We start from the raw sequence: 26,751 nt of genomic DNA, 5'->3' as shown, positions 1-26,751 counted from the left end.
AATACCAAGCTATTCGACAACAACCGGCGATACCTAACCGACAAACGCGCGCGTGCTCGTACGCAGAGATATACATACATACACACACATACGTATATAGGCACGTACATAGACAGTCGAAGTACGAGTAACGACAAAATGCCAAGCTTTTCGCGCATCGAGCGTGTTTGCCTTTTAAGAAACGGTGCGCAATCGTTTGGAGAACAATGCTCGGATATCTCGGTGATCGTGAACCGATGGTTGTGAAAGTACAGAGGGTTGTTAAAAATGATCGATGCTCGTGATATCGTTCGAACGAGTCGCGTTAAATTCCATCGGCATCGTCCGATCGATCGTCGTGATGCAACATCCGCTTGTCGTTGCAAATTGAATTCTCGCAAGATCGGTGCAAGTTCAAAACGAATAAACGAAATCGAAATAAGGAGAGAAATCGCGACGAAAAAATATTTTACGACGGACGGATTGTAACAGTTTCGTACAAGACGGGAAAACGTGATGATTCACGAATGATCGAAGACATCGATAAATCGATATTATAGCCGGTGATCGTTTCCCTGAGTTCTGACGCGTCGATCGAAAAAGGTTGATAGCATCGAGAAGCGTGAGTAACTTGCGGCGAAAGGAACAAGAGGGTCTGAGACAGGTAAAAATATATTTCGATTACGACGTGCAACACGTATGTACATATATATGTACATACATATGTTACGCGAGAAAGCGATCTTGACAACGAGTAAACGTTGGTTCGGCGACGTGACCATTTTTCCTTCGCTTTTTGCAGCCGAGTCGGTTTCACGCACTTTGACTGTTTTTTGGTGTTGGAACACGGTATTTCGGTGGTCGTGTATACAGCTCCGACATCGGAACGATACGTCAACGAGAAACCCGGCCCCCGGTCAGGCTCGAGGCATGCTCGTGACAGACGCGAACGAACAAAATGTGGGGTTAGGTCGGCGAACGAAAGCACGAGTAGGTGAAAGAGAAGCAATGAGAAAATACGACGAGAGTCGGAGTCAAGGGGAAGAAGCCTTTTCCGAGTTGAGAGCCACATCGGAGGAGACAGCAGAGAGAAGGAGAAATGGAAAAAAAAAAGGAAGCAACTTCTCGCGACATGGTTCGCCGGCAACTCCTTCCTCTCGAGCCTGATTTTTTTCATACTTACCACCACGTTACACGACCGTGCATATAAACGAGCGATATGGTACGCGCGAGCGCAATTTCACGTATATGTAGACGGGAACACACGCGCATGCATACACGCCAGTCATACGAACGAAACCCACACCCACTTGTACTGCTAGGTAGGACGCAACACGGGGATATATCACTAGTCCGTTAAGATACGTACGCGTCGAGATGCATATACACGCGTACGAGTACGAAAGCAGCACGCGTTTATCTAAGGTAAAGTCTCAGCGTCGAAGTCGAGGTGCACGACGAAGACAGCGGTGGAAGTGGCGGCGGCGGTGACGGCAGCGGCAGCGGTGGTAGCAGCACCAGCGGCTGTAGCAGCACCAGCGATTCAAGCTTCGTCTGCCGCATGCAACGAGTCTCCGATCAGAGATCGGCGACTAACACGAGAAATACACCCGAGAGACGATGGTGATCGGGTACCTCGGAGGCCGCACATCGGTACTCGCTCGTGTATAAAGGCGTGAGTGAGTGAGCGCACGCGCTAGCTCGCTCACACGCTATTTTTCTTTCTCTTCTCTTCTCTTCCCTTCCTTTCCTTGCTCTTCTCTTCTTTTCTCTCTAGACAACGTTCCCTCTCGTTCGTTCTCTTTCCACTACGCCTCCTTTCCTATCTTTCTCTTACTCTTTCACTCTCTATCCCTCTCGTGTGCGCGTATACTCTTTCACTCGGTTGTTCTCTGTCACTCTCTTTAGATGTCCGTCAGTAACCTAGAAAGCGGTGGCGGCGGCCATTCAGGATTACGGGACTCCGTCCGTACGTCCGCCTTGTCCGACCGATCGACCGAGGGGATACAACCTATGTTTCGTTCCGATCACGAAATCCCAATATTTTAAATTCGATTCGACCGTTATGACCGTTGCGATCGATTTGACTAATTCGACGATTTTCACGCCACGAACTCGCATAAGCACATACTCCGTTTTCGACGGTCGACGACGTCGACGACGTTGCTTTCCTAACGGTGAGACGACGAAAATGCAATCTCGACCATGTGATTGACCTTAAAATCGTGAAAACTGTCCACAAAAATGACACTGTACTCCTCGGACGCAAGCACTACTCACTAGCCGCGATCTTGGTTGAGAGAACGCACCTTCGCCACGACAGATCGGCAAGAGCACTACGGAACTATGGGTGTGCTCCTTTTGCCAGCGTTCTTACGTTTAGCTCGTCGCGAAATAAATCAAAACCGAGCCGATCCTTTGATCGAGCGGCTTCGATACAAGAGATATTTACCCATTTGTGACAGATTTTCCGTACGAGACGCACCACATTAACGACCGTCCCCCACCTATTACCACATACAGACATTACCACACTTCGATTTTTCAAGATGGCGACGCACCGTCGTCGGGTCGAAACACGATGCGGATGGGCCGTAAAGTCGCGGCGCTGTAATCGCGCTGATCACGGACGCTACGCGGTGGCGAAAGATGCGATAACCCGCCAACATTCGAATCACCTATATATCCTCGCGACGCGTTTCCTACCATCAACGACCGAATTCCCGAATTCGCTTCGAACGGAGGAGATGTCTAGGAAAAATATCTCGTTTTCATACTTTTCTACGAATATTATTCGACGAATGTACACTGATACAGTTTAGCTTTGTTCGTTTCGAGTTCAACCTCAAAACATGGGATAGTTCTAATCGATAGCAAAATATTTTTGTAACAATTCCTCGTATATGTCTTTGTCGGTTTTCAAGAATAGACAAAAGATTACTCTATCCACCTGCAATTTCAAACAGGTATCAATATCTTGACACGCTACATCGGACTGGAATGTTGCCATATTTCATCAAAATAAAATCTTACGCTGTCTTTGTTGTCGAGTAGGAACTTCTTGACCGTTGATAATGCCACTTTGGCTGCTGGTCTTTGAGGATATCCATAAATTCCTGTTGATATACAAGGAAAAGCAATTGTGCGCAATTCATTTGCTCTGGCAACTGTTAAACTATTTTCATAACACTCCTTCAACTTTTCTGGCTTTTCACCTTGCGGACCAACCGTATGAATGACATCTAAAAAGTTACACCCATGAAAATACAATCCCTGACTATGAGTTTGTCATACTAACGCTTTGCAGGCAACATATAAGCCCCAGTTATTTTTGCTTCACCGACACGACATCCTCCCAGAGTAGCGCACTCTTTCTTTAAATTTGGTCCAGCAGCTTTGTGAATAGCTCCATCAACTAGGGAATAGATATTTTACATTTCTCGATATACCGGGCTATACTTTATCGATTCTTATTCCTAGGTAATGTCCCTATGTATGAATACCTCCACCGCCGCCGAGAAGACTCGAGTTTGCTGCATTAACGATCGCGTCTATTTCGAGGGAGGTGATATCTCCTTGCCATATCGAAATTTTCTTAGCCATTTCCTCCTCGACCTTTTCGACTTTCTCGAGATTCATTATACCGATATTTCCTTTATTTTTAGTCCAATATTCCGCCCACGTTGGAATTTGGTCCAACGTAATTACGCTCCCTTTATAATATTTTCTTTTTTCTTCTAGTGGCATGGTCAAGAATTTCTCTATTCAACAGAAATTCAATGATAATCGACGACGTTTCGTGTCGTTTTATTTCCTATCGTTTCTACCAACAGAACAAACAACCAACAGCAATCAAGTGTTTGCTCTATTTTAGAACGATATAATTTACATATCGATGTTCGCGATCGTATCGAACGATCGACAACATCAGTTTTTACGTAACTATCGAAATAAACAAAATGATCGTTTGCCTTACGTTTCTCAACTTCGAACGACATCTTCGCTTCAGGATGATTAGCAGACGTAGCAAAACTCTTCTGAACTAAGAAATGTTCAACTATGGGTCGAACTACGGCGGTAACTGCGAAACGATCGACGACGTTCGCCTGGAAATTAAAAATAATTCTCCTCTCACTACGCAATTCACTTGGCCCTTGATATCCCCTCGTCCCTTACTCTGAGTGTCAACATAGTCTTCCACTCGAAAAAATCTTTAACGACTTTTACCGATCATCGAATTCTACTTCCTCGAATCAAAAGTTCAAGCCAATTTCGAACCTTTACAGCTTCGTATAGAATTCCAGTTTACACGACGAGAACTATGCCAAAGTCTTGTTTTGTTTCTATCTCATCTGCGGTCGTGACCGGTGAAAACGTAGTTGGAGGACAATCGTTGCCGCAACGAAACTTGCATAGAGACATCTGGTGAAATGCGATGCAAACGTATCGTTAATTTTACAACGCGAATGCGCCATCTGTCTCCATTATCGAATACTGTATTTAAACCGACATCTCTGTCCATACATGGTTCATACGCAAGATTTATTCTAATTTTCACGTTTTAGACATATACGATAAATTCTTTCCATAGTTTACCGTTCTTTGGCCTCGTACATTACGCTCCATATACCGAGTATGCAATTAAATTTCCTTATTTTTATAATTTTCCTGAAGCTGTTTAAAATTCATCGTTCCATAGTAATAAATGCAATATAATAAAATACAAAGTTTATTATAATAGATGTAACGGTGATACGTATGGTGATTACCCACTGTGCAAAATCGCTGGATTTTACGAACATAAACTTATTCACGCTAGATAAAAATGCGTCAGAACGCAACTTTAATAATCGAAAGTCAGAAGGATAATGACGTAAGTCGTAAGTAACGGTCGTCATCGTTGCGGTTCCTTTTCGTAGAAGGTGGTTTATATAGATATCAAATGACGGAACAAAGATATACCGTTATTTGATATCGTTCTATTTATGGGTCAAATGTCCAAGCTTTGTCAGAAACTTCTATCAAAATAAGGATAACATAATCTTTAAACGTAATACTTTCGCGTATAGAGATTCTTGCGTACCTAGATACTTAACTTCTTTTGTCACTAGTCGTAGCTAGAACGGAATATTTCACACGTTTGTTATTATCCAAATACTATCGATAAAGAATCGAGCTATCTATCGAAACGGGAGCATCGTTCGATTTTACTATTCATCGTCGTTTCATTCAATGTGGTTGATGAATCATCGTTAAGTAGAAATATCTATAGATCGAAGGCGCATAAAATTAATGAAAAGCGCGCCGACGCCGACGCCGACGGTGACGTTGATGCCCACGCCAATGTCGAATCCAACCACAGAGTCAACGCCAACGCTAACGCCAACGCTAACGCTAACATTCAACGTCATCAGCAACGCCACCCCGAAGAGAAATACCGAACGAACCTATATTCTTGTGCTTTATTTCACTACGTTTCTGTGTATAGGGAAAGACTTTGCAGCGCATGCTAAAAGCTCCAATTATCGATCCATCTGCGCCTGAGCTTTCGCGTTCGGCACACAAGCTTCGCGTACGTCGCCTAGGTGAAATCGTCTTACGTGCAATCGACACAACCGACCAGATCAGACTTATTTGTTTCATACTTGTCGACGTTGCGAGTACAAGCAAAGAGAAAAAGATGCCACACCGTATGGATAACACCAAGGCGATATTTATATTCTGTGAGTTTCTTCGATTAGCTATCAGGCTTAGGAATAGGGCTGCTTAATCAAACTAAAAATCCAACTTTTCGATCGTGACGCAACCAATCGACTTATCGTGCTGGTTAACTATCAAGTTGCCTCGTTCTGCTTTCATCAAGTTTGCAACATTACGTTGAATATTATGTTGTAAAACCTAAGGATTTTAATTAACCGAATAGTGGGAACGAGAGTAGGGGGCATCGTGTCAGTCGAATTTCGCTGGCATTTTCACGGGATTGAGATTTTCATTCCAGCGGTGCTGTATCCTTCTTGCTGTATTTTACAATTACATCGTTAATTCGCGACGTCCTGTCGAAGAATAAGATTTTAACGCGATCATCGCAAAAATAAGGGAGCGACGTTTCACCAGATGCTCCATGCGATAGCGCGCGACGTCATTTTTACGGGGCGGTTTTCATAAAGTCAACTACCCTGAATCATTCATTGGGAGTGACAGGGGTGAGAAACTTTCAATGAAAAAGTCATCGACGCGCGCACCTTCCTGGAAAGGACAGTGGCAAAAAAAATTATGATCAAGAAGCCTAGCTCGTCGCATCGTAACAAATGATTTTTTCTTTCAGGGTGTGTCCTGAGTACCGCGTTCAGCGTACCTAGCTCATCGCCGACGCCGCAAAAATTGGATGACCAACTATACACGACACGTCGAACACCGAAAATTCTCATCGACTTTCCAGGTTCCAAATCCAAGTCGAAGACTTCGCCATCTCAGACTTTGGTAAGAACACTCTGTCACAACGTGAACGAACGCAATCGCGCAAACGATGTAGCAGAATGAATTCCTCATTCCCGTAATCTGCACCAAAGTTCCTTTCATCGTCACTTGCATCTAGTTTTGATAGTAGTTCTCGTCATCGATATACATACATATATACATATACACGAATAGTTATCTAACCGAAGTCTTAGTAGATACGTATGTATTTGTTGCAAAACTACTATTTCCTAATCAAATGTTTTATCAGCGCTCGCGATTTTTTTGCACACGATTCCATCGTGTGACCCACGATCATGATTCTTCACCCCTTTTTTTTTTATAAATAGCCCAAGCATAACCTGTTGCTCTTTTCATATTGCTTTCGCGAACCATACACGTTCGACTACGATGTCTCGACTCGATTCGCCATTCGATTTGCAGTTTTCACGAAGTAGAGAAACAAAGCCAGCTATTATCGTGCCGGAATATACACATAGTAGATCGATGTGCGAGCGATTAAACGATTTAAACGTAGAATATGACTCTTCGCGAAGCTGGTCTATATTTATCGAGAGAAGGGGCATTTATTTTAAATCCTCTTTTTTCAAAGAATAATCTTCATATCGATGCATTTTAAAGCTGGTGGGAAATTTGAACGAAGCGAAGAGTACTACTACAATGTCCTCGGAGTCAACAACGACGCATAGATCATCTTCCACGGAGCAACCTTTGTATCGTCTGGACGGTAATAATGGGCAAGCTTGTATTCTTCTGCAAGTAGACGCCCTGATCACCGTGAAATATCGAACGAAAAAAGGAGAGGACGATGTAAGATAAGACAGCGTAAAGAAAATACAAGAGGAAAATCGTGAGAAAAAGCATCGAATATTTTACTTTTTTTTAGGTGGCGAATATTTATGTTCCCACCGACGCTACCGTGACCGGCAATTGCGATAACGAAAATACAGTGACGATGTTGCTCAAGTGGGATGCGTACATACTGTCATGGAGCTTCGCAAAGGTAGGTAACACATCATTTTTCCTGCGATTTTTCTTACTATAGTCTTATCTTTCTCTTGGCTACTAGTTGCTTAATTATTTAAAGCCTAGAGCTTATAGGAGTCGCACCATCGTCGAACGACCTACCAGCAGATTTCCAAATAATTTTATCGACATCTTCCTGAATCCGTCGTAACATTGAATAACCTTGAAGTGACCTTATCGTACGATAAATCGTATATAATTCGACGTACATCGGTATCGTTTTGATAAACGATCCTGTGTACTATCCATCAGTGCCAAAATTATTAAATTTTTAATTACTTTGAAGACATTCAGGCAAGTGGATATATTTTTACCGCGTAGGTTTACATCTAAATTTAGAAACTTCAACCCCGTCCATAAGATGTGCACAATTGCTAACAATTACTGTTTTGTACTGAAGTTTTTCTCAGTTTCTTTTGGCGCGTGGTAGGAGTCGTTGTTTAAACTTTTGTAATCTATACGCATTTTGCAACTGCGTTCGCGATCTAATGGGCTTCTTTCGTATATGGAAATTAAATTAAGAAATTGAGATCATTTTAACGAAAATATCGTACTTCAGGGAAGCTACGTTTTTAAGGCGATAAACAAATTTGTCTGGACAAGTAGACGCGTAATAATCTTCTTTCCTTTAGTTATACGCTTAGTTATTATACACGGGCCATTCCTAGAAACGGTCGAGGTCACGAATGTTGCGTTACCCTCTCTCTCGTACAAATCGATACGCGACCAACCCTTTTTCCTCCTTCCAATTTTCTGCGATTCTATTCTTTCGGGGTTTTTCATCCGTGCGCGACGATTTTCGATTTCCGTTAATGCCGTTACATCGTTCGAAAAATTTATCGTTCGTCCTCCGATCGAAATTGAACCGATTCCAAGGACGACGGTGAAATAACGGAGGAAACGAATTGTTTTTTTCAGACACCCGGTGGTGAACGTTGGTACGTGGAGAAAATCGAACTAACGTACAACTCGAGCGATCGACACTTCTTAAATATCGATCAACCAAGTAAGTCGATTCGAACGGAAGGCTCGTCGCGCGAGATGTTCGTTTCCCCGATCAGATAATCACTAATCATTTTTCTTTCAAGACAAAACGATTAGATTGAGTACCGGACAAAAGCACAGCTCTATGCTGTTCCCGACACCGGTTGGAAAGTCGTATGCTTGCAGCGGGGAAACGGAAGTTCAATTGACCGATGGGAAAAATCACGCCATAGTGCTCCTCAGGTATTAACAAATATCAAGCGCAAAAATTAATCTTAGGAAATTCTGTTTAGAGTATAGAGAATCGTGTTAATAATTAAGCTGGCGATAGTTAATAATCGGAGGATGGATTTTTATTCGAAATTTCAGGGACATGAAGCTGCAGCCGTTCAAATTCAAGAACAACGAGTTTGCAGTGGAATTCTCGTGCACGTCGTTGAGCGCGCGCGGATTTCGGGACGAAACAGCGCCTGTCGCGGTTGGTTCGACGTTGGCTGCTGCCGTTCTACTTACTATCACCGGCTATGCGGCCTATCGTTACTTCAAGGTGAAGAAAGTCAAATACGACACTATGGAGTAAGAGCTTTCTGGGGGACGCTGCCTAAGGCGATGCAACACTTGGAGAACGACCAATCTTTTCTACGAGATGCTCTTCTCTGTGGTCGCGTAATCGTCGCTGTCGTCGACGACGTGATACGATATTGTCTTGGTCCACCTTGATACAACAATTCATCGATGCAAACGTTCCTTCCAGAATCCGGAGTTACGTTCGTTTGAAACTTCTATCCCGACAGTACACCAACGTCAACATTTTATCCATGTTCCCTGAACGTTTGTAAAGCATTATTCGCGTCGAACTGTCCTATTCAGAGTTAACGACATTAACCGGAAGAAAAAGAAAACATCCGTGCGGTTATGATTGTCCAATTCGTGAAACGCGTTCTTTGCCATCCGTTTGGAACTCGTATCGATGCGTAGGCTTCAAACAAAACTTCATTGGTTCGTACTTTTAGGTCGGTCGCAAACGGCTACAACTCGTCTCTGTAAAAGTCGTTGGTTACAAAGAAGATCGATCGGGACGGATCAAAGCAACCAAAGAGCAACGTTCGGGATAATTATTAATTAAAATACACCGTGTTCGTGTTAAATTCGTGTTCGCGAGCTCCGATGGTTGTATCGATAGATTTCCAATTGGTAGATATCGGTCCGCTTTTCCCTGTCGTGGATAACGCGGATTAATAAACATCGTCTACGTAGGAGGGAATACACCACTCTCTTTCTCACAAATCGTATACTTGAACTAAAACGTTTGTATCGTGTTTCGTACTTTTTATCGATAGCTAGCTGCGACGCGAGTCGCGAGGAATCTCGTACACATAATTCTAACGTATAGCGAGCGATCTCGAAGCGGATTGATCTTTTCTACGTTACGATGTCCGTTTATACGCGTGTTGAGTTGATGCCGTTTGCTTCCGATGATTTGTGAAATCCTTCGCTTCGGTAATTTATATCATAAAACGATAAAAAAAATAGAGAGAGAGAGAGAGAGAGAGAGAGAGGGAGAGAGAGTGTGAGAGAATCGTCGATTTCCTCGAGATTTCGAGGAAGGAAAGCCCTGATTGGCAGCTGAGAGTAGATTCGTTAGAAAAACGAATAGCATAGACGAGCACAATTCTACCGCGGTGATATTCAGATCATTCGACATCGTTCGACGGTTTCAGATTGCTAGTTTTAAGCTTTTGTCATTTCTTCCGTTTTCAAATGTACATAGTATTTAACAGCGTCGTCGTAAACGTATCGTGTCGCAAATGACAAGACTCAAATACGACGTTTAATTTCATGTAAACGGCCGAATAAACGGTAGATTCTACTTCGTCGTGTAGAAATCGTTTCGCTGTTTTATTTGAAGCGCGTTTGAAATAAACCAGCGAGACAAAAGTCGTGCGATTTACGAATCGTGGATCGGCGTGTGGCATTTGCATTTTATATGTGTGACGATCGCTAGATTAAGTCGTTTCGTTTTTATCTTCTAATTCTCGATGTAATATATCGTGTAAATATATTAGGACGCGATCGGCGAAGCTCCCTGTATAGAAAGCCCAACGTTTCCAACGAGAGAGAGAGAGAGAGAGAAGCAAAGCTACCTACGTTGCTCGAGGGAAATTCAACGTTAACGCGTAACAAATCGCGTCCCGATTAATTATCCGTATCGTTTGTCCGATCCGTCTTCTTATCCTTCGCATCTTCTTTTTCCATCGTTCGCGAAACGAAACCGCGACGCGATTCGCAAACCTTGGCGATCGCGTCGAGTTTTCGCCTACCTTAAGTCTGTTCAAATTCGTTACTAATCTAAAGTAACATTCGTTACTACTCTTTAGCGTATGGATAGACCATTGTTACGTATAAATACATATCTTAACGCGTAAACTTATCCCTGAGACGATCGAGCGAAAGAATCGACGGTGAGCCGTCGTGTTTTGGGAACAGGCGAGGCGAATAAGCGAATACACGTGGTCGTCGATCTTTAATCAACGATATTGTAAAGGTTTTCGCTATATGCGAGTACGGAGAAGGTAAAAAAACGAAGCTTGACGAGACAATTGAAGGGGAAGGATATCGAATCGAACGGCCGATCGACGACTCGATCCCAAACGTCGTACTTAAACGTAATCTGTACGCGTGCGTATATGTTTACGCGTGTTTCGCAGGAATAATATTACAATTAGGGATATGTGCGTAACACGAACCTCTGTCTTCCAAGCGTGTATTAAAGTTAAACTTTTGTGTGTATATACCTATATATATATACACGCATAGAATACGTGTACATTTATATATACACACGTATTGCACATGTATATGCATATATTTATGAACATTTACACACACGTATGTTATATACACTACCATACATACACAGACACACGCGTACACAGAGAAAAAATGTATTTGAAGAACGAAGGAGAGATATTATGGTTATCGCGTATCTCACTTATCGGCATACATATCTAATAAAATTGAAGGTGAAAATTAACGTGGTAACGATCGATTCGCGATGTTTCGTCTGTAGAACGGAGAAACGTGTCTTCTTTTTCACGTAACTGGAGAAATTCGAAGGACGTGCGTCTCGAATCGAGGATATTCTGTATAGGGTGGCGTGTGATGTCCGTTTGAATTTTTCGATACAGTACGATTAGTTAGAAAACGCCGGCATTGTTGATACGCAAAAATATGGTCTAGATGTAATTATAAAAATGTATTTTTGTGCTAAAGTCAATCTTATTATAAACATTATCGATAGATAGCGGTCGATTGAAGCGGTAGCTCGATGCCTGTGACTTTCACAGTTTCCCGTTACGAGGCGTTAGCAACGACGCGACGCGACGCGACGCGACGCGGCCCGGCGCGGCGTAGCGTCGCATCGGTCAGCAATAAAACACACACATAGCAGGGGTTGTAAAGTACTTACGTTTATGGAAATGAGATTACAGAGCAGGATACAAAGGTGAAACGAAGGTGCGAGGCCGCGGGAAACTTGGATGGAACGGGATGGAACCAACGAATCTCGTATTGCTTGACATATGCATATGCGGCGAGCTTCGAGCCTCGTAAGAATCGATGCAACGAGCGGCACACGAGAAACAATGCGAAACGACGAGTTACGTGGTTAGCGCGAGTCAAACAGAATTGTATCATGTCGATCAAAAAATAAAGGCTGTTATACAAGTTTGTTTGTTGCGTGTTCGATTAACCGGAAATTTGTTGGCAAGGTGTCGATGAACGGCAAAGACGATTAGACGGAGGGCAGAATTTGCACGTGGACCGTAGGTAAGTACGTAGGTGTGGATGGGAAGAGAAAGAAAGAGAGAGAAGGGGATCGAGCGACATAATAATTTCGGCTGGTAGTCCGTGGAAGAGGGCGTGAAAAGCACAGTCGAGCAGGCTTACGTTGGTCTCGTCGTCGTGCGGGGAGTCCCCCGGGGTTTGCGCAACGCGGGGCACAGTTGTCGATACAGTTCATTGTCGCAATGTCCATTGAAATCTCCGCGACAATAGGTGGAGCAGGCTGATCGCATTGTCGTCCGCGTACATCTCGAATCCCTCTGGCTGGCTGTCTGACTGGCTGACTGGCTGGTTGGCTGGTTGGCTGGCCAGGCCGATCTTTCGGAAAGATCGGGTCGGTAAGGAAAGGTTACGTCCGTTAATCTCTCGGATCTTACGCGGCCCTCCAGTTTTGCTCGTTCGTCGATCGTAAAAAGTATTCTCTCGAACGATGAAAATCGTTTGCGGAGGATGACGCGACGACGCGTAACTACGGCATCGCGACATAACAGCGATCAGGATGTAAAAGGGGTTGGCAAAATAATTGAGCGTAATTGGTCAGGTTTGATGACAGATGCGATCCTGGCGGGGGTTCCAGGCACAAAGCAGGAACGGACGAACGAAGGAGGGATAGGGATAGGCAGAGGGATGCGGACGGGAACGGGGATGGCCTATAATTTATAAACTAGGGGCTGTTTTGGGGTAATTGCAGATAACGATGAGGCGGTCCGGATAACAAGCCGACATGGGAGTCACTGGACACCCTGCCACTCCAGCATCCACCGGTAACACCATAACCTTCGTTATATACGGCTATTCTCTCGTGCTCTGTATCGTTCGCATCGCTGTCCAACCATAAGTTACGTCACGCGTGACACCGCCGCGCGAGGGATCTCTTAATAAATCGCGGCTTTTGCACTCCCGTTTGATGGCGTTGCTTTAATTTCCGCCGCGTACGCGATTAAAGGAACGACGAGCGATGGGAAGAAACGTCTGGTGAAGGATAGCTGGAAAAAATGAAAAGATGCGGAAATCATCTGCGAGAAGACAATAGCGGGCGTTTTACCTAACGTTTCCGTAGCACGCGATTCGACTTTAACGGTCGAATAGGTTTTTCGTTTCCTCTTTAAAACGTACTTCACACCTTGTTGAGCGAAATACGTACAGCGGTCAGCTCGCCGGGAATCCGTTTAGTTCGCAACAAAAGCCGCTCGAGCTACCTGTCCCCCCGGTCTCGAAAACAAATTGCGACCATATTGTGACAAGCTAGCGAGCCTCGAGTGTTTGCTTTCGAACGGTTAACTACACGATGGAGTTTGCGTAAACCGCAAAGGAGAAACGCCTACTATCGGATCGGATGTCGACAGCCGGTTAAACGGCGGGCGTTCTTCGATTAGCCTTCGCGCGTTGTCCCAAATTCGATCCGTTTCCTTATTACATCAACGTAAAAAGAAATACGGTGACGCGCGATATTATCGAAGCATCAGTCTCGGAGCACGAACGCCAACACGTCCGTGGCTGGTTGTTGCGTTTTAATCGACCGTACACGTGGATGGACCGAAGAGACGCTTCCTGGAGGCGCTATAAATACAACTCTCGGAGGTATGACGCGATAATTACTCGATTCTCATAACGCAGCGAATAGCCTGGACGACTTGGCGGTGATAAGCCGATAAAAGAATGGCATGGCCTTGAAATGTTTGCACGGTCAGCGCAAAGAATCGTCGTAACATCGCGCGTTTCGATTTCGTCCCTACGAACTCGTATAGACGTGTCGGGTATCGCCGGTCGAAAAGTCGTGCGAGCTTCCATCGCGTTTCGCGACTATCCGACGATCGAAGGGTGCTCGTAGAGCACACTGTAAGCGCCAGAATGGAAAAACGTGGTTTCTCTATTGGAAAATGTTCTACTCGCCAATGAGAAGTAGCTATAAATAACGCTAGAAGACGGTGCCACTGGGATAGTACAAACGTTTCGAGTCGATCGTATCTTCACTTTTGTCTACGTCATCTCTCTAAACGAATAAAAGATGGCGCATCAGGGTTTTTTCTACAGAGACGCTTTCCTTTTTCGCGGACCTTCACCACGTTACAACGTACGAGTTTTCTCTTGCCGTTGAAAAATTTGTTTCTCGTCGCCTACGGTGTTTTTCTACAAACGCGCTTCGATCTTCAGCCTCGACCAAACGAACGAAATTGATTTGTCGCCGATAAAAATTCCGCTTGCTTTCCCGAGGATGAACCACGAACGCGAAACGAGGGTGTAACGTCTAATTAAATAAATCTTGGTTGCGGTACGGACGATTTCATCGCTCGAAAGCCAGTTCCCGGGTGGAAAAGGGGGACAATGATACGCGGAACACGGGAATGAGAGACGTTGGAGGGCTGACGCTGGTCGCCTATGTACGCGCCTATCTACCCCCCTTTGGGGTGCTTCGAACCGACAGATTCAACGATGTAACGCGACGCCCGCCAAACTTTCTCTTCGTTTGTTTCGCATTTTTTACCCCGTCGTTCTACCTTGTTTTATCGCGTGCCGTTCGTTTTATCGCGCTGGAACCTTCGATATTATCCACGAGGCGAACAAATTTACGACAGAGGATCGAGAAAGTGGACGTCCGACGATTCGCTGAATTTTCGATTTGCTGTCGATCGACTCGTGAATGCGCAGGATGTCGTGTACGCGTACGTGGGTACCTACCTACTGGTTGCATCGTTCACGAGGGTTCGTCGGAAAAAGAGGACCGGAGAAAGTTTATCGGATTGGAAGGAGGATGAAAGTAGAGGTGCACGAGATGGGGAAAAAGAGAGAGAGAGAGAGAGAGAGAGAGAGAGAGAGAAGGAGAACGAGAGAGGGGAAAGGTTACAGGGAAAGACAGGAACGTGGCGTGAATGGAGGGAGTTCATAATAACATCGAGGGGGCAACAGGGTTCTCTGTGTTCAGATGCTCTTTTCAAGAGTGAGAACCCTCCTCGACGCGTATTCAAGTGTTGTCGCTTTGTAATACCTCTTAATACCGCTCGCTGTCGACGTTATTAAGGATCCGGAACATATTGTCGACATAACAGTGGCAAATACCTCTATGGCGTCAAGCCTTTATTGTTGGTGTCAGCGCGGGCGCGGCCACGGCCACGCTGTCCGCGACAGGAAGCGGCGGATGAGGAGGAGAATTTTTTTCGGAAAAATTTTGTACGATCGTTCGAATCGATGCTCGACTCCGTCGAACGTCTCGTCGTCGCCGCGTCCAGGATTTCGCGAAAAGATCGTAAAACGCGTTCGCGTTGTTCGAACGGATCGCGAGTTTGCTGAAAGTCCGAACTACGAAATTTTGAAACGCAATAAACCGAGTGTGAGAACGAGTTTCTAGGGCTTGGCAGATTTATGCCACGATGCCACTATGCAACAGTCGTACTTTACCTGCAGATAAATCGTGCGAGTCAGCGTAAGACGACGCTAGTTAGAGACCTGCGTCCACCTTTTTTTCCCACAAAACTCACCTGACACAAGCCTCGCAGATAAGAGAAGGCCGAATGTGCCAGGTAGCATATATTAGGAACGGTTTCTTCGAGCGAGTGACACGTGCCAACGCCAAATCAAAATACCAAACGCGTGCCAACGCGCAATACGTAGGAGTTTCGTTTTAACGTGCGCGCGTCTTGCAAATGCATTCCGCGTTTCCTATCGTGCGAATAATATAGCATAGGTGTCCGATGTAAGAGAAACGAGGATACCACGTTCTTGCCGTTTCCATTTGATCGACGGCCCGTATAGTTGGCACGGTGCAACCGAGAGCCAGAACGCCGGAACAAAGGCTGTGAAACGTTAAAGAGGTGGCGCGTTCCTTTCGATGTTTCGAGGACGTAGCAAACCCCTTTTAATCCAGCGACTGCTTACCATCGGGTTCGTTTCCCGCGCGACGCGTCCAGCCGATGCGCGTTACAACAGGGACGATGACAGTCCACCGTTTCGACTACCCTCAAATCACCGAGCGTGCCTAACTAACCGTGTAATCGACAATTTCAGCCTATTAGGAGGTTCTACGTGTTCCCTTCGCAAACTACCTCGAACACGATTCCGTGGATACGCGCGACAAACTACAGCAAACAGCGATCAACGAATCTTCGTGCGCGTTCGTATTAAAATCGAAGCTCGCGTCGGATAAACGACGCGACTTTGGTTCTACGTTATGCCGAATTTGCAGCGTCGAGAAAAAAAGAAAAGAGAAATATACACGTCGAATCGACGTGGCTCTCTTCCCGAAGTCGGTATAAGAATTCGTTTACGACCGATCTTTCGAGAACTTACTCGCGAAAGTGATAAGCGGCCAGAATGGAGAAAAAAAACGCGGAAAAAAAGCACGGGGAAGAACGATGGTTCGGTACGAAGTTGTAGGACAAATCGGTTTTTCGAATCTGGAACGCGAACCCACTGACACGGAACATGAAGTGGGCAGTGACACATAAAGGGCATATTTTCTGGCATTAGGAAGGTCCTGAGTAGCTACCTGTGTTCACGCTTGTTCGCGCTTTCCAGCCGAAGAATCTCCCGCACCGATCTTTTTCCACCAACCGTTAATGGGAAAATAACCGACGGATTACGTCGCCTAATCCACTCGTCAACGCGATATCGCATTGTTCCGCGAGACAAGAGGAATCTCGCGCTTTCGTTTTCTTTTACGCCTGCGAGATTCTCGATCGCGCCTCGTCTCTTCCCATCGCCAAGAATCTCCGTGATTTCGACCAGCGATCGCGCGTTTTCTCGGGAACGTGCATTTTCTCGAGAAAGCGAATCGAAAGGGAAAAAGGAAAAAAAAAGGAGAAGAGGGACAGCGTGGACGTATTAGACGCTGCCTGTCACCTGCGTATGCAACGAGCACGTACGTACGGAATAGCTTTCTAAAAATAATCGTCGACGATTCTAGTCGTCTCGCTTATACGCGATATGTACACGACCGCGCGAAGATAGCCGCTATCTCGACGAGCCGGTGTCCGATGTCGGCCACCAACGCGACCACCGCGTTGCGTCGCATCGTGTCCGTACTTTCGATCCCCGCGTGCCGTACGCGTCGCTTATTGTTCGCCAATATTCCTTTCAGAGATACGGTAACCGCGTGACCACGTCGTACTCCACCGCGTAAGTACGCGTTTGTACGGAAATACGAGATACCCGATACGACCGGAACGCGGGCCCATGCGGAGATTCGTCCGTTTTCTCGCGAAATTTAACCCAAGTACGTATCGTCGTACTGCTACTGTATGTGTAGGTGGAACGACGGTTCCGGGCAGCTGGCGAGCTTAAACGTGCAGAAGCTTGGGGAAAAAGACTGAGCTTCGTTTAACGAACTTTACGTAGGTATATATAGGTATAGGTATAGGTACAGGCGTTTCGACAACGTCCGTCAGGAAAGGTCTCTACTTGCATCGGAGCGTTGCTCGCGTGCCACTTACAAACGCATCGTCGCAAAGCCCTCTGTGTGCGCTTTGTTCGACGGGTTCAGGTGAAACCGTAGATACTTGACATCGTCGCGGACAGAGCGGTGGAACGAGCGTCGTTGTGAAACGTCGCGCTTTCGAATCTACGAAAGGCAGTCCGGTTTAATTTATCTGGATTTACACCGGTGAAGATGCCAACAGGCCGCTTGCCGACGAGTTTCGAGGGGCTGAACGAGAGGACAAACGGAGGATCGTCGAGTCGATTTTGCACAGAGCCATTTTGGAATGCAATTAAACGCGGTACAACGAAATACGACGCTGGTGCTGTGCTACCAGTGACGGTGCTCCGCTCCGTTCCGCTGCGTTCCGCTTTGCTTCGCTCCCTTCGTTTCCTCCCTCCTCCTGTCATCCTCCCATGATCCCATCGTGGCGAGCCCTCGCCCCGTCCCCGCTGCCTCCTACTCGTCGAGCTAGGAATACCTCCGTTTATCCAGGTACGAGCTCGCTGCTCGCTCTCCAACCGAGCACGAGCTTTCTCTGCCGCGGCCCCTCGCAAAATCCAATCGTCTCACGACCATCGTCTTAATTAACCGGAAACCGTCTTCCCGCGACTCGCCTTCGAAACGACAGGAATTTCGCGCCCAGCGAATTTTCCGGCACTCCGCGAAAGAAGACGCGAACGTACGAAAAGCGACCGACAAGAGGAAGAAAACGAAAAGCACGAGGAAGGGGAAGCGCCGGGAATCGTTTTGATAAGAAAGCGCACCCCTGTCCTACGGGAACTGCGCCGCGGCATACAAAGAGGGTACTCGGGGGATGAAGGCGAGGGAGGGAATAGGAAGACGAGGAAGAGGAAGAGGAAGCGGAAGAGGGGGGAGAGAGCGAGCGAGAGAGAGAGAGAGGGGGCGGGAAAATGGCGGCTCGGAGGTCATCCGACACCAAATCGAAGGAGACGCCATCGCAAAGCGCGGCACCGCCCCTCTATCATCGGTTCTTGCCTCTGCGAGTGTTATCGTTCCGTCTGACGCGCGCTTTCCAAATTCCACCGACTTTTCCTATGGACGACGCAACTTGCTGGATACGTCGAGATGTCTCGAGTCGAGTTTCGAGATTCTCTCATAACCGCGACTCAAGTTCCGATCCGTCGTCGGTCCGAACGATCGGTCTCTCCTGTCCAATAACCGGGTCTGAGAGGAACCGCGACGAGACGCCAGCAAGCTACGCGCCAAGAAGAAGCAAAAGGCGAGGGAAAATCGTCGGAGTCTCGCGACGCGATCCGTTTCTCGGCGGTGAAGTCACAGCTTGGGGAGTGACGCGGTGGGCAATTAGTCGGAAAAGGCGGAGCGGATTCAAAGGATTGGCAAGGCGTGGCGGACAGGATCGAGATTTTCGTGGCCCGTTAAAAGACACGTTCGTTTGTCTCTGCCAGAACATCGGCTTTCATTGATCTACGTAACGCCGACGGTGGTCCGTCAAGCTCGATGCTATTTTCATCCGCTTCCTGCCGACGGACGAGACAAGGTCCTGGCAGACCGCGCGATTCTGTTACACGCGTATATACGTGTGTACAGATAAATATACGCGTCTGTACGACACGTTGACCGCGTCGCCATTCGCAAATCGCTTTCTCGATCGAAAACGCGTTTCGCCGTTTACGAAGCAACCCGGGTGGCGCGAAAGCGGCGACTCGAACGATTTTTCCATCGTGTAAATATATCGGCCGCGGGGTGGAGAGAATCCGGCGAAGCACGCCGGTAGCGAACATCGCGTTGGCCGATAACAAGTTTTCCGCGCGTAAAATCACGCGCGTTCTCAGCCGAGGGAGAGAGGAAGAAAGATCGGGAATAGAAGCGAGGCGGAAAGAGGAGGACGAGCGAGACGGGAGAACGGTTGCCGGTGTTGTGAAATTAATCGAACGCGAGACGCGATAGCACCACGTAGAATCACAACACGGTGTACGGTAACGTTGTCGCGTTCCGTTTCCGGTGTTTGTCGCTGGCCTTGCGCGGTCTCGGGCGACTCGCGGACTCGCTCGAGTCCCCGCTTCGTCGCAGCCTGCTCGCTCGATCTCGACTTTCGAGCGGTTCGACTTGCCGAGACGGAAGCGAAGTCGCTGGGAATTTTTCTGGCAAGTCAGAACCTGACTGGGGACGCGGCAACGATCCGGACGATCGTTCCTCGAGTTGGTCGAAGACGTTCACAGGTGAGGAAACACCGGCGAGAAGAAGCCGGTCTCCGTGGACACCGAATGGGGTGGCTTTCGGTCGGGGGTAGAAGTATGCGCCGCCCCCGTGCTCCTCCAATGGGACGAGCTCGCGCGCTCCCCGGCGACCAATGGCGAGGACCAACCGCTTCGCACCGTGCCGTGCTGCGCTCCACTCCTCGTCGTACGAGCGCGCCACAAAAAAATGAAAAAGGAGGCCGACTGGAAGACGAACAGAGAGAGAAAGAGAGAGAGAGAGACAGCAGCCGCCGACAACCTCCTCCGCCAACTGCATCGGCATTGGCATCGGTGCGGAGCGATCGGCAGTGCCATTGGCACCGCTACGATAATCGTTCGAGTTGTCAGTAGCAGCAGAACCGCGTTAACGCGCTTCCACGCGGAACGTTAGCCGACAGTTTTTTTTACTCTTCCTCGTACGATTTCCACTTATCGCGATCCGGTTGTCCTCCATCGACGTCGAATCTGTGAAGCAAGTGTGTTTCGAACGGTGATAATCGGCGGATATCGGTGCGGTGTGAGCTGGTTGAATCGTCCAGGATGTACGGAACACGCGACGATTGAGGAGCATCGTTTCTGGATTCGATGGAACTACGTCGCACCGGAGATACGAGTGACGCGCACCGGCAACAAGGATTTATGAATGAAGACACGAATGGCGGGGACGTGAATGAAGCGTGGTTTATCGAATAAACGTCGACCGTTCGAGCAGCGAATGCTTATTTTCGCGATAAGCTACGTCGGACCGTAGGTACGCACGGCACGAGTTGCAATCGCGTTTATTCTCCGATCGATAACGCGAGTCGACGATCGTGGTCGTCGCAGCTGGAACGCTCGAACGTCCGACGAACGCGGCGGCGGCGGCGGCGGCGGTGGCGGCCGAAGAGAATTTTCTTGCGAAGACGCGACGCGACGGTGAAACGAGCATCGAATGATCGGCGAGAAACGGAGAATCGACATCGAGAATGCCCGATAGCTCGGACCAACTGTCGTCGCCGAACAGCGAGTGTAACAGCCAGATCGGTGGCATGCACCGGACAAACGCGTCCACCGGACAGTTTGACGACTCGTCGATGCCCGGGCTCGCGTTAACGCATCATTCGCATTCGCAAAACCTGACGACGGCATCGAACGGTAGCCTGCAATACCCTCAAGAGTTGACCACTTGCAGTTCCGCGAATACGTCTACCAATATCGGAAACATCGGCGGACTTTCTCTGGGAATTACGGCCAGTAACTATACGCCGGATCAGATATCTTGTATGTGCAAGGCGTTATCGCAGAGACAGGATATCGAGAAGCTCACGAGGTAACCATCGTTCCTTGTTTCATATCTTTTACCTTCTTCTCTCTTTCTTTCTTCCTCTCTTCTCTTCTCTTCTCTTCTCTTCCCTTCTCTTCTCGTTTATTTTCTTTGCCTTTGTCTTCTGTTTTACCGATTCGACTGGTTCTCGAACGATCGCGATCTCTTTATCGTCGAGAAATTCGCGTTTCAGCCGCGGCCATTTCATGATTTTTCATCGACGTTGTTCGCGGACTCGCGGTCGATTCGACGCGACGCGACCCGTCGGTCGAAGCGGATCGTATCTAAAAGGAAGACACGATGTGTTTCGATGACAGGCTCCTATGGTCTTTGCCGCCCGGCGAGTTGCTTCGTCGCGACGAGAACGTGTTGATAGCGAGAGCTACGGTGGCCTTTCATCGAGGCGCTTACCACGAGCTCTACTCGATTCTGGAGAGCCATCCGTTTTCACCCGATCGACACCCGGAGCTACAGCAGATGTGGTTCAAGTCGCATTACAGCGAGGCAGAGAAGATCCGCGGCAGACCGCTCGGCGCGGTCGACAAGTATCGGCTGCGCAAGAAGTATCCGTTGCCGAAGACGATTTGGGACGGCGAGGAGGTGGTGTACTGCTTCAAGGAGCGATCGAGAAACGCGTTGAAACAGTGCTACATGAGAACCAAGTACCCGCTTTCCGAGGAGAAGAAGAATCTGGCGAAGGAGACCGGCTTGACCTTGACTCAGGTGGCCAACTGGTTCAAGAATCGACGGCAGAGAGATCGCACGCCGCAAACGAGAACGTAAGTCCTTCATAACGCGTTCTTTTCTCGTCTTGAAAATTCCTCGAGGACGACTCCCGACAGAGATGCGAAAGCGTCCCGTGAGCGAAACTTTCCTGCATGGAGGGCACGTGTGTCAACGGGGGGTCCTCGACTTTTCCACCGAGCAACAAGTGTTTCGACATGTGTATAGGGACGTGCGTTTTTCCTCGAGGTCCTGACCATTTTCAAGACGGTAAATCATTGCCCGAACGAACCGCGTCTACGGAAATCATCGGGGTATGCGCGCGATATTGACGGTTCGTCATCTTCCAGGGAAACGTCCCGATCCACGATTCGTTCCCCATCGGTCGAACAAAAGCCTCCTTTCCTCGTTTCTTGTCGTTTGGTAGATCGTTGCGAATCATCCACGTACGAACCACGTCGAACCCGTCCTTTCACACTTCGTTTCGACTTTCCGCTCGTTTCTCCTCTCGACGTAACCTTTTTCTCAGAAGGTTTGTGGCAACGATCGGCCGCGATCGCTCGAATTTTGCCGCTACGTAGATCGCGCGCGTGCAAGATGGATAAAGGTAATAGGAGAGAGAGAGAGAGAGAGAGAGAAAGAGAGGAACGTTGTTATGGCTACGACGACGTGGCTCGGTCACGGTCCGCTTTGGACCGTACGTTGACGCGACGTCGCTCGCTCGCTCGCAAGTCCGCGATCGCTGTTACGCTCGTTCTGCCACCGAGTTCCATCTTCTGCCTTCGCTCGCGAGCCTTTTCTTCGCGAAACTCGTGCAGAGGTTCGCCGAAAACGTGGTCGTTTTCGGTCGCGACAACGCTTCGGTCCGAGCCTCCTTCTCGTTCCGCCCCTAACGTCCCACTCCCTCGTCAAAACCTCTACGAAAAGGAAACGCGACGCCCTATTACCGTTTTATGACGCAGCTTCGGTTACGTCTCTCGTTTCACCATTGAGCTGTTCGCACTACCAATAGTTTACTACATAAAGGCCGCGACCGGCCCTCTCCGACGCTATTTCCATCTATCTCGGCCGCGTTCCCTTCCGACAACCTTGTTTTTCCGTTTCCTCGTTTTCGTATCGTTCTTCGACCGCCTCGCGGCGCTTCCTCGTTTCTATTCGCGCTCGGTTAGCACGCGATTAATCGCCGCCACGTAGGGTGCGTCGCGGTCGCTCGCCGTAGATGCTCGAAAAGGAAATCGGCTCGAGTCTGCAGGCTGCTCGACGAGCAACGGAGAAAAAGGAGAGACGCGTTTCGAAGTTCAGACCTTGGAACACGACCATAAAAATGCGCGCAGTTCGTGGCAGGGCGACGAGGGAAGGTCGACGGCGGAGCGGTATAGAGACGAAACGGCAGAAACCAGTGGTCAGGGGCGGAGCTGGTTGCACATGGACCACCGTGCGTGCACGTGCGTGTCGTCAACATTAACGTTAATACCAACGCTAACGCGATCACGTATACGCGGTTTCTAGCGACTAGCAGTGCGGAGATGGACGACGGCGGTGCGGCGGCCGGGTGACGGGGAGAAACGTTCGCGCGTGCAAATGGCCGGGGAGCGTTTCTTACCATCGACCGCGGAACAATGCGTCGCGAGCAGCCTGCCTTTGCTCTCCTTTTCTTCTTTTCTCCTTCCGACCTTCTCCCGGTGTGCCGAGGAAATTCTCGGAACGAAGGAACGCGTGTGCACTCGCGTGTGTGCGTGCGAGTCCCTAATCGTCAGGTCCCTCCTAGGCCAAGGGTCATAGGTTTTTTCCGACCCGTAAGACAATGAGGAACCTCGCATATGTTTCTCGGTTCGAGCCTTTCCCTCGAATTTTCATCCTCGTCGAGACTCGTTCACGGGACGGACGCGGAGATTTATGGCGGGTCAAGAGCAATTTCTCTTAACGGCGTTCTGTTTCTTCATCTAGGCCGAGCAGCCAGTGCCGCGCGTGTCTCTCGCGTATTCCAAGTCGAACGATCGACTTTCGTTCGAGTATCACGTCGCGTGCTGAATTCGCCTCTACACCGTTTTCCTCGTTTCAGGGATATGCTGCCGTTAAATTGCCAGAACAACGCTGGCAATGTGATCGGCAGTTCGGTGAGCAACGGAGAAAGCATTCAATCGTTGCAGAGCATCGATTCGAACGGCACGAATCTAGCGATGTCGCCGCTCTCGACGATGAGCATGTCGCCGGTCGCCGTGAACCCGTGCAGCCCGATGGGTATGAGCCCCATGGCTCCCCGTCATCCCAGATACGCGACACCGATGGTCTCGTCTTCCGTGCACACAACGCACCCTCACAGCGGCGGCCTCAGTCCCATGAACGACGTGAAAGCGCTGTGCTACGGACGTGGAATCTGCGAAACCGGTAAGCTCTCTTTTTCCATCGATTCTATCGTCGATCGTCGTTATTATTCGTATGCGATCGATATACTCTCGTTTCAGGTAAGGACGCGGAACAGAGCTCGGTCTATTACTCGAGTCACTCGAGCATGCATCATCAGTATTACCAGCAAACGCATCATCAGATGATGTCCAGCGCTCATCACTACCAGCACCATCAACAGGGCATGCCGACCGGATACGAAATTACGCTTCCGCCCCCTCAGCACTCGACGTGACCAACCGACTACGAGACCGATCGAAACGACGCGGCTCATCCAGGCCAAGCCGACGATTTGTTTGCTCGTGTCCACGCGTTTGCCTGACTCGGTGTCGCGCCTCTATGCCCGAGCAACGTTTGAAGGGAACCGCGCAACTAATCCTATCGATGCGCGATCGAACCGCCTCGTTCCTAACGCGCGTAACGTTCATTGTACATTTTTCCCATTCGCGGACGTTACTTTTTCGAAAAGCGTAGAAACGATTCGACGCTCGCGCGATGACAAACATCGATCGTGAGCGTGTTTTTCAGCCAATCAAGGCGCAACCTCTTGCGTAAAAGTTCTGGGAGGAGCCTCCCTCGAACGAGAACTGGTTTAACAGGCGCACCCTTCTCAAAGGTGTTCGCGATGGAGTCTCGTCAGCTGCTCCTCCCTCCTCTTTCTACGTACGAGTAAAACGACCGCGCAACGAGCGCATTTCACGAATGCAAATCGATATCGCGTCGCTGCGCCAATCGCTTCCTCGAGCGTACGTCTCTTCCTTTCGCACAGTCTTCTCGTAAATTCTTATCCGAACGCGTAACAGGTTTGCTAGAGTGAAACGCGCTGCGTGGCTCTTTAACGAAAGCGAGCCGCTTCCAACGAAACCTGCGCCGTTCTCGCAGCTACGATCCTTTCATTTCTCAATTTCAATTCGAGCACGATCGATTTGTGCTATTATTCCGCTCCGAAATTTGGATTCTTTCGATACGAAGAAGCGACTTCTGCTAGGTACTCGTTTAGGGTACGTGCGTGTGCGCCTGTGAAAGTTCGCCAATGTACATACGTATGTGTAGTACGTATGCATGTGTGTAAGTACGTGTGTACGCATGTATGTATATATATAGATCGATCACAGTGTTCAATTTCTGGTGCGAAATATATTTTTGACCGTAGAATCGAGCGTACGAACGGGCAGTTTGCCCTTCGATAACTCGACTCTCGTGTCCCGAAAGAAAAGAAACGATCTCTCGGCAAACGATGTATCGCTTTGACGAAAATTTATTGTACAACTACGAGCGCGAGAGCGTGAGACGCGTTAGATGTATAGTTAAGTAAATCATAAATCTGTGAATCACGTTTCGATTTTTGTTGCACCAAATTTTCATATTCCTTGCCTTGTAACGTTCGCGTTTCTACACTTTAATGGCACGCGCGCGGTACTAACGTATAAACGAGAAGATATAAATGATCGTTCTCTGATTGATCTATTCCTGATTCGAATCACGTACGAGATTAGTCGTTGAAATTTTAAAACGCATATTGCGAACCATTCGACGTGCATCGACGTTCAAATAGATATTTTCGGCGACATTATCGTCGGGAAACTAGATTATCGACCGTGGGCAACGTACCGTTAGCGTCCTCTTTTAAAACGTGATGGAACTAGATTCGTACGGTATGCTTTTTCCTCGTTACCTTCCGTTCCTTTCGATTTACGATCTACGAGTTTCAATACCTTTCGAGACTGGCAACGAACGTACATGAAAATGCATTCGATCCAGCGATGAAATTGTTTTCGATGACGCGCGTGTACATAGCTTATTTATATTTACGAGTCTGGAAACTAATCGAACGGTTGATTGAAAAGAAGGGCGGAAACATAAATTAGGTAAAAGATCTTGTTTACGTTTCGTCGCTTTTTGACGTGAAAACGATGTCAAATATATATGTTTAGATAACGTATCGATTACAATATACACGGTACAACATATGAAACGTGTTATTCGATTTATGCTTTGATCGGTATGAAAGACGTATCAAAACAAGAAAGATGCACGCGACTCGAAACCCTATCGCTTTGTAGTCGTAAGGCGATCGAACGAACAGTAAAGTGGAATAAATCGTCGGTTAATATCGAATAACGCGAAAACACGAATGCAATAGGAGACGCCATCGATCGATTTCGAAATCAACGGAACAACGATCGAGTGCATCTTGAGATAACCAAGGTAATTTTAACTTGTACGATATAACGCATCGTTACAATCAAAACTTAAATCGTTACAAAAACTTACAATCTGCTTGATCTCATCGATGATAGAAGAGAAGCGACAGGAACGAACGAGATACGCTTGCTAGTTGTTTCGTTTGGTTAACGGTTGCGCGCCATGTACGAACT

The 26,751-nt window shown here is 47.8% G+C and overlaps 3 protein-coding genes across 5 annotated transcripts; 2 read left to right on the top strand and 1 right to left on the bottom strand.

The window, feature by feature from the left end:
- Positions 1–2,747: 2,747 nt before the first annotated feature.
- Positions 2,748–4,405, bottom strand: LOC138182372 (macro domain-containing protein PG1779). 3 transcript variants are annotated; one of them, XM_069118145.1, is made up of 6 exons: positions 4,258–4,405; positions 3,956–4,085; positions 3,483–3,740; positions 3,278–3,394; positions 3,013–3,221; positions 2,748–2,929 (listed from the first exon to the last, which is right to left on the bottom strand). In XM_069118145.1, exons 2-6 carry the CDS (start codon positions 3,975–3,977, stop codon positions 2,843–2,845), a joined length of 693 nt encoding a protein of 230 aa, XP_068974246.1. In that variant the 5' UTR covers positions 3,978–4,085; positions 4,258–4,405; the 3' UTR covers positions 2,748–2,842. The 3 variants fall into 3 exon arrangements, with proteins under 3 accessions (XP_068974246.1, XP_068974245.1, XP_068974247.1); XM_069118144.1 differs by having other exon boundaries at positions 4,156–4,371; XM_069118146.1 differs by having other exon boundaries at positions 4,207–4,369.
- A 939-nt stretch (positions 4,406–5,344) lies between these two features.
- Positions 5,345–9,730, top strand: LOC138182371 (lysosome-associated membrane glycoprotein 5). Its single transcript, XM_069118143.1, has 7 exons — positions 5,345–5,702; positions 6,305–6,459; positions 7,078–7,266; positions 7,343–7,459; positions 8,401–8,488; positions 8,571–8,709; positions 8,836–9,730. Exons 1-7 carry the CDS (start codon positions 5,486–5,488, stop codon positions 9,044–9,046), a joined length of 1,116 nt encoding a protein of 371 aa, XP_068974244.1. The 5' UTR covers positions 5,345–5,485; the 3' UTR covers positions 9,047–9,730.
- An 8,916-nt stretch (positions 9,731–18,646) lies between these two features.
- Six4 (homeobox protein six4) lies at positions 18,647–25,707 on the top strand. The gene is made up of 4 exons (XM_069118411.1): positions 18,647–21,250; positions 21,562–22,023; positions 24,030–24,355; positions 24,433–25,707. The coding sequence occupies exons 1-4, from the start codon at positions 20,907–20,909 to the stop codon at positions 24,606–24,608; spliced, it is 1,308 nt and encodes a 435-aa protein (XP_068974512.1). The 5' UTR covers positions 18,647–20,906; the 3' UTR covers positions 24,609–25,707.
- Positions 25,708–26,751: the final 1,044 nt, after the last annotated feature.

The sequence above is a fragment of the Bombus flavifrons genome, chromosome 8 (assembly GCF_040668555.2).
Source record: "Bombus flavifrons isolate JBK064 chromosome 8, iyBomFlav1_principal, whole genome shotgun sequence".
NCBI lineage: Eukaryota > Metazoa > Arthropoda > Insecta > Hymenoptera > Apidae > Bombus > Bombus flavifrons.
Note: the sequence above shows the minus strand (reverse complement) of the source record. Positions and strands in the feature narration are given on the sequence as shown.